The sequence below is a fragment of the Ascaphus truei genome, unplaced genomic scaffold (genome assembly GCF_040206685.1).
Source record: "Ascaphus truei isolate aAscTru1 unplaced genomic scaffold, aAscTru1.hap1 HAP1_SCAFFOLD_284, whole genome shotgun sequence".
Lineage (NCBI taxonomy): Eukaryota > Metazoa > Chordata > Amphibia > Anura > Ascaphidae > Ascaphus > Ascaphus truei.
In genome coordinates this window covers 401,523-418,623 of record NW_027455794.1, presented here as the reverse complement: position 1 = coordinate 418,623, position 17,101 = coordinate 401,523, and the positions used below count along the sequence as shown (strand labels likewise).

Below are 17,101 nucleotides of genomic sequence, written 5' to 3'. Positions count from 1 at the left end.
GCACACAGCGACGGGTTGTCACTAGACTGACCCATCACTTGCTATCCTTCGTCCGAGTGCCCACAGCAATGACCCCAGCTGGAGGGGTATGTGTAATCTGAGAAGGGGCAGAGAACTGTGGATTCAGGAGGAGGAATAAAGGCTCTGTTGAGGATGAATGGGGGCTGTATGATGCCATGGGGATGTAATAAAGAAAAGATATACACTAAACAAATGTTGTCTTGTTTGTCACACTGTCAGAAAAGACAGATATGTAATGTGTGTGTAACAATGGAGGAATGAGCTAACCTAGTCTGCCCGCCACACAGCTCAAACCGGGCATCTATGTTACACTATTAGGGTTAGGGACCCCCCTAAGATGTTGTGGTGGAGATGTCGCAGTGCTTTTGCCTGACATCATCAATTTACAAAAATGGAGAATAAAGCCCTCATTCAAACCCACAGGACTGAGTGTCTTGAGTGTATATATCCATTTACACTCAGTCTGTAATAGCCTTTTATCCCAATCTCCCTTTCTTTGGGATCCAGTCTAACGAGGGGATCCAGTCTGACGAGGGGATCCAGTCTGAGCTCAGATTATTATGAGGCTCCGGCTTGCCCCGCGTGTTTCAGTAGAAATTTCTCACCCCAGCGGCTAAAGTTTAAGTTTCTCTCTGCTCTAGTTAATTTAGATCATTAATATTACGTTAAAGTAACTAGAGAATGCAGGGGCCGCAGAGAGGTAGAACGGAGAATATTGCTTATCCAGATAGCGGGGAGCACAATGAATACTGACATGCGTCTCTTGGAGCATCAATATGAAGTGCCGTTCGTTGTTTCCTACTGGTACACTCTCACAGACAGGTGGGTGCTTTGATCTAATTAAAGGTTTATTGTCATTTTAACATTGTCTGTAACTGTTTTCACTTTAGTATGGTGGTTTTCATGGGTTTGGTTTTTTTGGTAGCACTGGGTGATGGGGTATATAAAGAGGGTCATGGGCACTTGACCATTGCACAACCCTGATGAAGGTCCCTCTGGGTGACCGAAACATTGGTTGCATTGCCCGGTGATTTAATACAGTTTTTTTTCTGAAGACCACATGCAGTGAGCTGTCTCTCTTTCTGCTGCACTCCAATCTGGTAAATATACTTTTTGTTCTATTCATATGGGATAAACATCTGTTTTTGTCTGGTTAGTAGTGTGCCAACGGCTTTTATATATTTATATATATATATATATATATATATATATATACATGTGTATACACACACACACACACACACACACACACACGCAATGCATGTTGTGTTTGTATGTGGCTATTATACATAATTAGCAGAGCATATGTGAAAATCCATCTCACTGTTTTGTTACAAAGCACGCTAATAAATACCTCCCCCAGTCTGTAACCAGTGACCCCTTAACCTCTCCCAGTATGTAACCAGTGACCCCTTAACCTCTCCCCAAGTCTGAAACCAGTGACCCCTTAACCTCTCCCAGTCTGTAACCAGTGACCCCTTAACCTCTCCCAGTCTGTAACCAGTGACCCCTTAACCTCTCCCAGTCTGTAACCAGTGACCCCTTAACCTCTCCCAGTCTGTAACCAGTGACCCCTTAACCTCTTCCAGTCTGTAATCAGTGACCCCTTAACCTCTCCCAGTCTGTAACGAGTGACCCATTAACCTCTTCCAGTCTGTAACCAGTGACCCCTTAACCTCTCCCAGTCTGTAACCAGTGACCCCTTAACCTCTCCCAGTCTGTAACCAGTGACCCCTTAACCTCTCCCAGTCTATAACCAGTGACCCCTTAACCTCTCCCAGACTGTAACTAGTGACCCATTAACCTCTCCCAGTCTGTAATCAGTGACCCCTTAACCTCTCCCAGACTGTAACCAGTGACCCATTAACCTCTCCCAGTCTGTAACCAGTGACCCCTTAACCTCTCCCAGTCTGTAACTTGTGACCCCTTAACCTCTCCCAGACTGTAACCAGTGACCCATTAAACTCTCCCAGTCTGTAATCAGACACCGTAACCTCTCCCAGACTGTAATCAGTGACCCATTAACCTCTCCCAGTCTGTAATCAGTGACCCTTTAACCTCTCCCAGACTGTAACCTGTGACCCATTAACCTCTCCCAGTCTGTAACCAGTGACCCTTTAACCTCTCCCAGACTGTAACCAGTGACCCATTAACCTCTCCCCAAGTCTGTAACCAGTGACCCCTTAACCTCTCCCAGTCTGTAACCAGTGACCCCTTAACCTCTCCCAGTCTGTAAACAGAGACCCCTTAACCTCTCCCAGTCTGTAACCAGTGACCCCTTAACCTCTCCCAGTCTGTAACCAGTGACCCATTAACCTCTCCCAGTCTGTAACCAGTGACCCATTAACCTCTCCCAGTCTGTAATCAGTGACCCCTTAACCTCTCCCAGACTGTAACCAGTGACCCATTAACCTCTCCCAGTCTGTAACCAGTGACCCCTTAACCTCTCACAGTCTGTAAATTGTGACCCCTTAACCTCTCCCAGACTGTAACCAGTGACCCATTAAACTATCCCAGTCTGTAATCAGTGACACCTTAACCTCTCCCAGACTGTAACCAGTGACCCATTAACCTTTCCCAGTCTGTAACCAGTGACCCTATAACCTCTCCCAGACTGTAACCAGTGACCCATTAACCTCTCCCCAAATCTGTAACCAGTGACCCCTTAACCTCTCCCCCAGTCTGTAACCAGTGACCCATTAACCTCTCCCAGTCTGTAACCAGTGACCCTTTAACCTCTCCCAGACTGTAACCAGTAACCCCTTAACCTCTCCCAGTCTGTAACCAGTGACCCATTAACCTCTCCCCAAGTCTGAAACCAGTGACCCATTAACCTCTCCCCAAGTCTGTAACCAGTGACCCATTAACCTCTCCCCAAGTCTGTAACCAGTGACCCCTTAACCTCTCTGTCTGTAACCAGTGACCCCTTAACCTCTCCCAGTCTGAAACCTGTGACCCCTTAACCTCTGCCCAAGTCTGAAGGACCATTCCTAGCAGTCCTGTATCTCCCCGGTAAGGCACAAGTCCAAGGCACGGAGAATATGTTCACTTTATTGGTTTTATTTGGTCCCTGAGTTTTGACCCCATGCAAGACCCTAGACAGAGGACCGAGCAGGGCAGGTATGAGGTCCTGGGAGTGTCCCGTATGCTGGAGTGACAGGGGGTAACTTTGTAGGGGTACGGCAGTTGCTGACCCTGCAGATACAGGACAGTAATCCACCATCTTTGCCACATCATGTGTCCCATTCCATGTCTGGGTGTCTGGTTTAAAGATCGCTCCTACATCGGTGGTTTCCATAATATCAGCAGTTTGGGATCTTTTATAAGTGAAAATTGGCAATCTTGACAAACACAATATGGCCGTTCATATCTTAACTCCAAATCGATAATTAATGCTTAATGCAAGGGGGTTTTAATGATGGCTGCTTGATTGCAGGATGAGGACGAGCGTGTGCCAAAGGGCTCAGGTGCCGTGTTCTCTTGCGGAGACGTCACAGTGAGAAAGGGACATGGCGGTCCCCACCACTCAGGCTCTGCCTTCACACGGGAGGACTTTGCGAATTTGGGGACAGAGAAGAGACCTGGAGGGGAATAAAGCAAATGTCAGCACTAGATGAGGGTAGGAAGAGAAGGGTATCCCCTGGTGCATATAGCAGAGGGGGGCGTTCGTAGTGATGGAGAGAGTCGAGGATGGGGATGGAAGGTCCGTCCTCACCTGTTGGATCTCCTTGCATGGCGAGTCGTAGTGATGGAGAGAGTCGGAGAGGGAATGAGTATCTGCGCAGGTTGCGGCTTCCTGCCATGCACCACGTCTCGCAACCGGGGAGCGGAGCTTTATGATAGGATGTGAGAAGTGGGGTCATTATCTATCCGAGGGAGGTAGCGTGCGTAGCGAGGAGGAATTCTCCTCTCCCAGCGACAGGGTCCTCGTCAGGAATTGTAACTCCTCGTAGTCTGGTTCCCAATCCTTTCTCTTTCTCAGGTAAAGGAGAGTAAAGGGGAGTAAGGGCGGGAAAGAAGACAGGGGAGAGAGGAGAAAGAGGCAGGCGGGAGAGGAGAAATGGGAGAAAGAGGACAGGGGAGAGGGGAGTGGGGAAAAAGGGGAGAGGGAGGGGAAATAGGGGGAAAGGGGGCGGAGAGAGGGGTGGAAGAGGGGGAAAGAGGAGAGAGGACGAGGAGGAGAGGACGAGGGGGGAAAAGGGGGGAAAGAGGAGAGGGGGAAAGAGGAGAGGGGAGGAGGGGGGGAGAGTTGGATGGAAGGAGGGTGGGGGAGAGTGGGATGGAAGGAGGGTGGGGGAGAGTGGATGGGAGGAGGGGGGGAGAGTATGATGGGAGGAGGGGGGGAGAGTGGGATGGAGAAGGGGGGGGGCGAGTGAGGAGGGTGGGGCGAGTGAGGGGGAGGAGGGGGGAAAGTGAGGGGGAGGAGGGGGGAAAGTGAGGGGGAGGAGGGGGGAAAGTGAGGGGGAGGAGGGGGGAAAGTGGGGGGGAGGAGGGGGGAAAGTGGGGGGGAGGAGGGGGGAAAGTGGGGGGGAGGAGGGGGGAAAGTGGGGGGGAGGAGGGGGGAAAGTGGGGGGGGAGGAGAGGGGGAGGGGTGGGTGGTGGGAGAAGGGTGGGGGTGGGAGAAGGGTGGGGGGTGGGAGAAGGGTGGGGGGTGGGAGAAGGGTGGGGGGTGGGAGAAGGGTGGGGGGTGGGAGAGTGGGAGAAGGGTGGGGGGGGGTGGGAGAGTGGGAGAAGGGTGGGGGGGGTGGGAGAGTGGGAGAAGGGTGGGGGGGTGGGAGAGTGGGAGAAGGGTGGGGGGGTGGTAGAGTGGGAGAAGGGTGGGGGGGTGGGAGAGTGGGAGAAGGGTGGGGGGGGTGGGAGAGTGGGAGAAGGGTGGGGGGGTGGGAGAGTGGGAGAAGGGTGGGGGGGTGGGAGAGTGGGAGAAGGGTGGGGGGGCGGGAGAGTGGGAAAAGGGTGGGGGGGTGGGAAAAGGGTGGGGGGGTGGGAGAAGGGAGAGTGAGGGGGAGGAGAGGGTAAATGGGGATGGGGGAGGGGAGAACAAAGGAATACATATAAAAAGACTCTCCTTATGTAGTAAGGCACCGGCGCCTCCGTATGTCTCCTATTTGGCTGCACCTAACTCCCCCACCCCACCCCTCTCCCCCCTGTGTTCCCCATCACCTCCCGTGTCTCCTCTCCTCTCATCCCCGTTCCCCTCCCACCACGCCTCACCCCCGTGTCCCCCCCCACCACGCCTCACCCGTGTCCCCCCCACCACGCCTCACCGCCGTGTCCCCCCCACCACGCCTCACCCCGTGCCCCCTCCACCACGCCTCACCCCCGTGTCCCCTCCACCACGCCTCACCCCCGTGCCCCCCCCACCATGACTCACCCCCCGTGTCCCCCCCACCACACCTCACCCCCCCGTGTCCCCCCCCACCACGACTCACCCCCAGTGTCCCCCCCACCACGACTCACCCCGTGTCCCCCCCCCACCACGCCTAACCCCCCCGGATCCCCCCCCACCACGCCTCACCCCCCCGTGTCCCCCCCACCATGACTCACCCGGTGTCCCCCCCCATCACGCCTAACCCCCCGGATCCCCCCCCCCCACCACGCCTCACCCCCCGGGTCCCCCCCACCACGCCTCACCCCTTTGTCCCCTCCCTCACCTGTGTCTCCCCCTCACCTGCCCGCAGGGCTCCCCCAGGGTTTCTCCAAACGGCAGGATGGCCGTCTCACGATGATACTGCACGAGAGCGCGGAGAGAAGCGTGCGCGCGATCCTCTCCCAGTATAACATAGCAGCCATTAGACTGTACGTCTATCATGTAATGTCTGCAGCGAGACTGCCCCCTGAGAGAGAGACAGAGAGATTACTGAGAGACTGCTCCCTGAGAGAGAGACAGAGAGATTACCGAGAGACTGCCCCCTGAGAGAGAGACAGAGATTACAGAGAGAGAGAGAGAGAGAGAGAGAGAGACAGAGCGATTACTGAGAGAGAGAGAGAGAGAGAGAGAGAGAGAGACAGAGAGATTACTGAGAGACTGCCCCCTGAGAGAGAGACAGAGAGATTACTGAGAGACTGCCCCGAGAGAGACAGAGAGATTACTGAGAGACTGCCCCCTGAGAGAGAGACAGAGAGATGACTCAGAGACTGCTCCCTGAGAGAGAGACAGAGAGATTACTGAGTGACTGCCCCCTGAGAGAGAGACAGAGATTACAGAGACAGAGAGAGAGAGAGAGAGAGAGAGAGAGAGAGAGAGAGAGAGAGACACAGAGCGATTACTGAGAGAGAAAGAGAGAGAGAGAGAGAGAGACAGAGAGATTACTGAGAGACTGCCCCGAGAGAGAGAGAGACAGAGAGATTACTGAGAGACTGCCCCCTGAGAGAGAGACAGAGCGATTACTGAGAGACTGCCCCGAGAGACAGAGAGACAGAGAGATTACTGAGAGACTGCCCCCTGAGAGAGAGACAGAGCAATTACTGAGAGACTGCCCCGAGAGAGAGACAGAGAGATTACTGAGAGACTGCCCCGAGAGAGAGAGAGACAGAGAGATTACTGAGAGACTGCTCTATCATATCTCATATCCACAGACCTGTAACTCAGTATATACCCAGCTAATGTACAGATATTATACCGTGTGACACAGACCTGTAACTCAGTATATACCCAGCTCATGTACAGATATTATACCGTGTGACACACGCCTGTAACTCAGTATATACCCAGCTCATGTACAGATATTATACCGTGTGACATAGGCCTGTAACTCAGTATATACCCAGCGCATGTACAGATATTATACCGTGTGACACAGACCTGTAACTCAGTATATACCCAGCTCATGTACAGATATTATACCGTGTGACACAGGCCTGTAACTCAGTGTATACCCAGCGCATGTACAGATATTATACCGTGTGACACTGACCTGTAACTCAGTATATACCCAGCGCATGTACAGATATTATACCGTGTGACACAGGCCTGTAACTCAGTATATACCCAGCTCATGTACAGATATTATACCGTGTGACACAGGCCTGTAACTCAGTATATACCCAGCTCATGTACAGATATTATACCGTGTGACACAGACCTGTAACTCAGTATATACCCAGCGCATGTACAGATATTATACCGTGTGACACACGCCTGTAACTCAGTGTATACCCAGCGCATGTACAGATATTATACCGTGTGACACAAGCCTGTAACTCAGTATATACCCAGCTCATGTACAGATATTATACCGTGTGACACTGACCTGTAACTCAGTATATACCCAGCGCATGTACAGATATTATACCGTGTGACATACGCCTGTAACTCAGTATATACCCAGCTCATGTACAGATATTATACCGTGTGACACAGACCTGTAACTCAGTATATACCCAGCTCATGTACAGATATTATACCGTGTGACACACGCCTGTAACTCAGTATATACCCAGCTCATGTACAGATATTATACCGTGTGACACAGGCCTGTAACTCAGTATATACCCAGCGCATGTACAGATATTATACCGTGTGACACAGGCCTGTAACTCAGTATATACCCAGCGCATGTACAGATATTATACCGTGTGACACAGACCTGTAACTCAGTATATACCCAGCTGATGTACAGATATTATACCGTGTGACACAGGCCTGTAACTCAGTATATACCCAGCGCATGTACAGATATTATACCGTGTGACACAGGCCTGTAACTCAGTATATACCCAGCTCATGTACAGATATTATACCGTGTGACACAGACCTGTAACTCAGTATATACCCAGCTCATGTACAGATATTATACCGTGTGACACAGGCCTGTAACTCAGTATATACCTAGCGCATGTACAGATATTATACCGTGTGACACAGGCCTGTAACTCAGTATATACCCAGCGCATGTACAGATATTATACCGTGTGACACAGGCCTGTAACTCAGTATATACCCAGCTCATGTACAGATATTATACCGTGTGACACAGGCCTGTAACTCAGTATATACCCAGCGCATGTACAGATATTATACCGTGTGACACAGGCCTGTAACTCAGTATATACCCAGCGCATGTACAGATATTATACCGTGTGACACAGGCCTGTAACTCAGTATATACCCAGCGCATGTACAGATATTATACCGTGTGACACACGCCTGTAACTCAGTATATACCCAGCGCATGTACAGATATTATACCGTGTGACACAGACCTGTAACTCAGTATATATCCAGCTCATGTACAGATATTATACCGTGTGACACAGGCCTGTAACTCAGTATATATCCAGCTCATGTACAGATATTATACCGTGTGACACAGGCCTGTAACTCAGTATATACCCAGCTCATGTACAGATATTATACCGTGTGACACAGGCCTGTAACTCAGTATATATCCAGCTCATGTACAGATATTATACCGTGTGACACAGGCCTGTAACTCAGTATATACCCAGCTCATGTACAGATATTATACCGTGTGACACAGGCCTGTAACTCAGTATATACCCAGCTCATGTACAGATATTATACCGTGTGACACAGACCTGTAACTCAGTATATACCCAGCGCATGTACAGATATTATACCGTGTGACACACGCCTGTAACTCAGTGTATACCCAGCGCATGTACAGATATTATACCGTGTGACACAAGCCTGTAACTCAGTATATACCCAGCTCATGTACAGATATTATACCGTGTGACACTGACCTGTAACTCAGTATATACCCAGCGCATGTACAGATATTATACCGTGTGACATACGCCTGTAACTCAGTATATACCCAGCTCATGTACAGATATTATACCGTGTGACACAGACCTGTAACTCAGTATATACCCAGCTCATGTACAGATATTATACCGTGTGACACACGCCTGTAACTCAGTATATACCCAGCTCATGTACAGATATTATACCGTGTGACACAGGCCTGTAACTCAGTATATACCCAGCGCATGTACAGATATTATACCGTGTGACACAGGCCTGTAACTCAGTATATACCCAGCGCATGTACAGATATTATACCGTGTGACACAGACCTGTAACTCAGTATATACCCAGCTGATGTACAGATATTATACCGTGTGACACAGGCCTGTAACTCAGTATATACCCAGCGCATGTACAGATATTATACCGTGTGACACAGGCCTGTAACTCAGTATATACCCAGCTCATGTACAGATATTATACCGTGTGACACAGACCTGTAACTCAGTATATACCCAGCTCATGTACAGATATTATACCGTGTGACACAGGCCTGTAACTCAGTATATACCCAGCGCATGTACAGATATTATACCGTGTGACACAGGCCTGTAACTCAGTATATACCCAGCGCATGTACAGATATTATACCGTGTGACACAGGCCTGTAACTCAGTATATACCCAGCTCATGTACAGATATTATACCGTGTGACACAGGCCTGTAACTCAGTATATACCCAGCGCATGTACAGATATTATACCGTGTGACACAGGCCTGTAACTCAGTATATACCCAGCGCATGTACAGATATTATACCGTGTGACACAGGCCTGTAACTCAGTATATACCCAGCGCATGTACAGATATTATACCGTGTGACACACGCCTGTAACTCAGTATATACCCAGCGCATGTACAGATATTATACCGTGTGACACAGACCTGTAACTCAGTATATATCCAGCTCATGTACAGATATTATACCGTGTGACACAGGCCTGTAACTCAGTATATATCCAGCTCATGTACAGATATTATACCGTGTGACACAGGCCTGTAACTCAGTATATACCCAGCTCATGTACAGATATTATACCGTGTGACACAGGCCTGTAACTCAGTATATATCCAGCTCATGTACAGATATTATACCGTGTGACACAGGCCTGTAACTCAGTATATACCCAGCTCATGTACAGATATTATACCGTGTGACACAGGCCTGTAACTCAGTATATACCCAGCGCATGTACAGATATTATACCGTGTGACACACGCCTGTAACTCAGTGTATACCCAGCGCATGTACAGATATTATACCGTGTGACACAGGCCTGTAACTCAGTATATACCCAGCTCATGTACAGATATTATACCGTGTGACACAAGCCTGTAACTCAGTATATACCCAGCTCATGTACAGATATTATACCGTGTGACACTGACCTGTAACTCAGTATATACCCAGCGCATGTACAGATATTATACCGTGTGACATACGCCTGTAACTCAGTATATACCCAGCGCATGTACAGATATTATACCGTGTGACACAGGCCTGTAACTCAGTATATACCCAGCGCATGTACAGATATTATACCGTGTGACACAGGCCTGTAACTCAGTATATACCCAGCTCATGTACAGATATTATAACGTGTGACACAGGCCTGTAACTCAGTATATACCCAGCGCATGTACAGATATTATACCGTGTGACACAGGCCTGTAACTCAGTATATACCCAGCTCATGTACAGATATTATACCGTGTGACACAGGCCTGTAACTCAGTATATACCCAGCTCATGTACAGATATTATACCGTGTGACACAGGCCTGTAACTCAGTATATACCCAGCTCATGTACAGATATTATACAGTGTGACACAGGCCTGTAACTCAGTATATACCCAGCGCATGTACAGATATTATACCGTGTGACACAGGCCTGTAACTCAGTATATACCCAGCGCATGTACAGATATTATACCGTGTGACACAGGCCTGTAACTCAGTATATACCCAGCGCATGTACAGATATTATACCGTGTGACACACGCCTGTAACTCAGTATATACCCAGCGCATGTACAGATATTATACCGTGTGACACAGACCTGTAACTCAGTATATATCCAGCTCATGTACAGATATTATACCGTGTGACACAGGCCTGTAACTCAGTATATATCCAGCTCATGTACAGATATTATACCGTGTGACACAGGCCTGTAACTCAGTATATACCCAGCTCATGTACAGATATTATACCGTGTGACACAGGCCTGTAACTCAGTATATATCCAGCTCATGTACAGATATTATACCGTGTGACACAGGCCTGTAACTCAGTATATACCCAGCTCATGTACAGATATTATACCGTGTGACACAGGCCTGTAACTCAGTATATACCCAGCGCATGTACAGATATTATACCGTGTGACACACGCCTGTAACTCAGTGTATACCCAGCGAGTGTACAGATATTATACCGTGTGACACAGGCCTGTAACTCAGTATATACCCAGCTCATGTACAGATATTATACCGTGTGACACAAGCCTGTAACTCAGTATATACCCAGCTCATGTACAGATATTATACCGTGTGACACTGACCTGTAACTCAGTATATACCCAGCGCATGTACAGATATTATACCGTGTGACATACGCCTGTAACTCAGTATATACCCAGCTCATGTACAGATATTATACCGTGTGACACAGACCTGTAACTCAGTATATACCCAGGTCATGTACAGATATTATACCGTGTGACACACGCCTGTAACTCAGTATATACCCAGCTCATGTACAGATATTATACCGTGTGACACAGGCCTGTAACTCAGTATATACCCAGCGCATGTACAGATATTATACCGTGTGACACAGGCCTGTAACTCAGTATATACCCAGCGCATGTACAGATATTATACCGTGTGACACAGGCCTGTAACTCAGTATATACCGAGCGCATGTACAGATATTATACCGTGTGACACAGACCTGTAACTCAGTATATACCCAGCTCATGTACAGATATTATACCATGTGACACAGGCCTGTAACTCAGTATATACCCAGCTCATGTACAGATATTATACCGTGTGACACAGACCTGTAACTCAGTATATACCCAGCTCCTGTACAGATATTATACCGTGTGACACTGACCTGTAACTCAGTATATACCCAGCTCATGTACAGATATTATACCGTGTGACACAGGCCTGTAACTCAGTATATACCCAGCTCATGTACAGATATTATACCGTGTGACACAGGCCTGTAACTCAGTATATACCCAGCTCATGTACAGATATTATACCGTGTGACACAGACCTGTAACTCAGTATATACCCAGCTCATGTACAGATATTATACCATGTGACACAGGCCTGTAACTCAGTATATACCCAGCTCATGTACAGATATTATACCGTGTGACACAGACCTGTAACTCAGTATATACCCAGCTCCTGTACAGATATTATACCGTGTGACACTGACCTGTAACTCAGTATATACCCAGCGCATGTACAGATATTATACCGTGTGACACAAGCCTGTAACTCAGTATATACCCAGTGCATGTACAGATATTATACCGTGTGACACACGCCTGTAACTCAGTATATACCCAGCTCATGTACAGATATTATACCGTGTGACACAGGCCTGTAACTCAGTATATACCCAGCTCATGTACAGATATTATACCGTGTGACACAGGCCTGCAACTCAGTATATACCCAGCGCATGTACAGATATTATACCGTGTAACACACGCCTGTAACTCAGTGTATACCCAGCGCATGTACAGATATTATACCGTGTGACACAAGCCTGTAACTCAGTATATACCCAGCTCATGTACAGATATTATACCGTGTGACACAGGCCTGTAACTCAGTATATACCCAGCTCATGTACAGATATTATACCGTGTGACACAAGCCTGTAACTCAGTATATACCCAGCTCATGTACAGATATTATACCGCGTAACACTGACCTGTAACTCAGTATATACCCAGCGCATGTACAGATATTATACCGTGTGACACAGGCCTGTAACTCAGTATATACCCAGCTCATGTACAGATATTATACCGTGTAACACACGCCTGTAACTCAGTATATACCCAGCTCATGTACAGATATTATACCGTGTGACACTGACTGGAACTCAGTATATACCCAGCGCATGTACAGATATTATACCGTGTAACACACGCCTGTAACTCAGTATATACCCAGCTCATGTACAGATATTATACCGTGTGACACAGGCCTGTAACTCAGTATATACCCAGCGCATGTACAGATATTATACCGTGTGACACAGGCCTGTAACTCAGTATATACCCAGCGCATGTACAGATATTATACCGTGTGACACAGGCCTGTAACTCAGTATATACCCAGCTCATGTACAGATATTATACCGTGTGACACAGACCTGTAACTCAGTATATACCCAGCGCATGTACAGATATTATACCGTGTGACACACGCCTGTAACTCAGTTAATACCCAGCTCATGTACAGATATTATACCGTGTGACACACGCCTGTAACTCAGTATATACCCAGCTCATGTACAGATATTATAGCGTGTGACACACGCCTATAACTCAGTATATACCCAGCTCATGTACAGATATTATACCGTGTGACACTGACCTGTAACTCAGTATATACCCAGCTCATGTACAGATATTATACCGTGTGACACAGGCCTGTAACTCAGTATATACCCAGCTCATGTACAGATATTATACCGTGTGACACAGGCCTGTAACTCAGTATATACCCAGCGCATGTACAGATATTATACCGTGTAACACACGCCTGTAACTCAGTATATACCCAGCGCATGTACAGATATTATACCGTGTGACACAGGCCTGTAACTCAGTATATACCCAGCTGATGTACAGATATTATACCGTGAGACACACGCCTGTAACTCAGTATATACCCAGCTCATGTACAGATATTATACCATGTGACACAGGCCTGTAACTCAGTATATACCCAGCGCATGTACAGATATTATACCGTGTGACACAGGCCTGTAACTCAGTATATACCCAGCGCATGTACAGATATTATACCGTGTGAAACTGACCTGTAACTCAGTATATACCCAGCTCATGTACAGATATTATACCGTGTGACACAGGCCTGTAACTCAGTATATACCCAACTCATGTACAGATATTATACCGTGTGACACTGACCTGTAACTCAGTATATACCCAGCGCATGTACAGATATTATACCGTGTGACATACGCCTGTAACTCAGTATATACCCAGCGCATGTACAGATATTATACCGTGTGACACAGGCCTGTAACTCAGTATATACCCAGCGCATGTACAGATATTATACCGTGTGACACAGGCCTGTAACTCAGTATATACCCAGCTCATGTACAGATATTATACCGTGTGACACAGGCCTGTAACTCAGTATATACCCAGCGCATGTACAGATATTATACCGTGTGACACAGGCCTGTAACTCAGTATATACCCAGCTCATGTACAGATATTACAGTATACCGTGACACAGGCCTGTAACTCAGTATATACCCAGCTCATGTACAGATATTATACCGTGTGACACAGGCCTGTAACTCAGTATATACCCAGCTCATGTACAGATATTATACCGTGTGACACAGGCCTGTAACTCAGTATATACCCAGCGCATGTACAGATATTATACCGTGTGACACAGGCCTGTAACTCAGTATATACCCAGCGCATGTACAGATATTATACCGTGTGACACAGGCCTGTAACTCAGTATATACCCAGCGCATGTACAGATATTATACCGTGTGACACACGCCTGTAACTCAGTATATACCCAGCGCATGTACAGATATTATACCGTGTGACACAGACCTGTAACTCAGTATATATCCAGCTCATGTACAGATATTATACCGTGTGACACAGGCCTGTAACTCAGTATATATCCAGCTCATGTACAGATATTATACCGTGTGACACAGGCCTGTAACTCAGTATATACCCAGCTCATGTACAGATATTATACCGTGTGACACAGGCCTGTAACTCAGTATATATCCAGCTCATGTACAGATATTATACCGTGTGACACAGGCCTGTAACTCAGTATATACCCAGCTCATGTACAGATATTATACCGTGTGACACAGGCCTGTAACTCAGTATATACCCAGCGCATGTACAGATATTATACCGTGTGACACACGCCTGTAACTCAGTGTATACCCAGCGCATGTACAGATATTATACCGTGTGACACAGGCCTGTAACTCAGTATATACCCAGCTCATGTACAGATATTATACCGTGTGACACAAGCCTGTAACTCAGTATATACCCAGCTCATGTACAGATATTATACCGTGTGACACTGACCTGTAACTCAGTATATACCCAGCGCATGTACAGATATTATACCGTGTGACATACGCCTGTAACTCAGTATATACCCAGCTCATGTACAGATATTATACCGTGTGACACAGACCTGTAACTCAGTATATACCCAGGTCATGTACAGATATTATACCGTGTGACACACGCCTGTAACTCAGTATATACCCAGCTCATGTACAGATATTATACCGTGTGACACAGGCCTGTAACTCAGTATATACCCAGCGCATGTACAGATATTATACCGTGTGACACAGGCCTGTAACTCAGTATATACCCAGCGCATGTACAGATATTATACCGTGTGACACAGGCCTGTAACTCAGTATATACCCAGCGCATGTACAGATATTATACCGTGTGACACAGACCTGTAACTCAGTATATACCCAGCTCATGTACAGATATTATACCATGTGACACAGGCCTGTAACTCAGTATATACCCAGCTCATGTACAGATATTATACCGTGTGACACAGACCTGTAACTCAGTATATACCCAGCTCCTGTACAGATATTATACCGTGTGACACTGACCTGTAACTCAGTATATACCCAGCTCATGTACAGATATTATACCGTGTGACACAGGCCTGTAACTCAGTATATACCCAGCTCATGTACAGATATTATACCGTGTGACACAGGCCTGTAACTCAGTATATACCCAGCTCATGTACAGATATTATACCGTGTGACACAGACCTGTAACTCAGTATATACCCAGCTCATGTACAGATATTATACCATGTGACACAGGCCTGTAACTCAGTATATACCCAGCTCATGTACAGATATTATACCGTGTGACACAGACCTGTAACTCAGTATATACCCAGCTCCTGTACAGATATTATACCGTGTGACACTGACATGTAACTCAGTATATACCCAGCGCATGTACAGATATTATACCGTGTGACACAAGCCTGTAACTCAGTATATACCCAGTGCATGTACAGATATTATACCGTGTGACACACGCCTGTAACTCAGTATATACCCAGCTCATGTACAGATATTATACCGTGTGACACAGGCCTGTAACTCAGTATATACCCAGCTCATGTACAGATATTATACCGTGTGACACAGGCCTGCAACTCAGTATATACCCAGCGCATGTACAGATATTATACCGTGTAACACACGCCTGTAACTCAGTGTATACCCAGCGCATGTACAGATATTATACCGTGTGACACAAGCCTGTAACTCAGTATATACCCAGCTCATGTACAGATATTATACCGTGTGACACAGGCCTGTAACTCAGTATATACCCAGCTCATGTACAGATATTATACCGTGTGACACAAGCCTGTAACTCAGTATATACCCAGCTCATGTACAGATATTATACCGCGTAACACTGACCTGTAACTCAGTATATACCCAGCGCATGTACAGATATTATACCGTGTGACACAGGCCTGTAACTCAGTATATACCCAGCTCATGTACAGATATTATACCGTGTAACACACGCCTGTAACTCAGTATATACCCAGCTCATGTACAGATATTATACCGTGTGACACTGACTGGAACTCAGTATATACCCAGCGCATGTACAGATACAGTATTATACCGTGTAACACACGCCTGTAACTCAGTATATACCCAGCTCATGTACAGATATTATACCGTGTGACACAGGCCTGTAACTCAGTATATACCCAGCGCATGTACAGATATTATACCGTGTGACACAGGCCTGTAACTCAGTATATACCCAGCGCATGTACAGATATTATACCGTGTGACACAGGCCTGTAACTCAGTATATACCCAGCGCATGTACAGATATTATACCGTGTGACACAGGCCTGTAACTCAGTATATACCCAGCGCATGTACAGATATTATACCGTGTGACACAGGCCTGTAACTCAGTATATACCCAGCT

The 17,101-nt window shown here is 47.0% G+C and overlaps 1 protein-coding gene across 2 annotated transcripts in view; it reads right to left on the bottom strand.

Annotated features, from left to right (window-relative positions):
• Positions 1 to 3,858: 3,858 nt before the first annotated feature.
• Positions 3,859 to 17,101, bottom strand: part of LOC142482966 (uncharacterized) — a 187,620-nt gene continuing 174,377 nt past the window's right edge. For both annotated transcript variants that reach the window (XM_075583085.1, XM_075583084.1), the window contains 2 exons: positions 5,690 to 5,855; positions 3,859 to 3,994 (listed from right to left, as the gene is read on the bottom strand). In XM_075583085.1, coding sequence (XP_075439200.1) covers positions 3,884 to 3,994; positions 5,690 to 5,855 — 277 coding nt within the window. In that variant the 3' untranslated portion in view covers positions 3,859 to 3,883. The remainder of the gene's footprint in view (positions 3,995 to 5,689; positions 5,856 to 17,101) is intronic.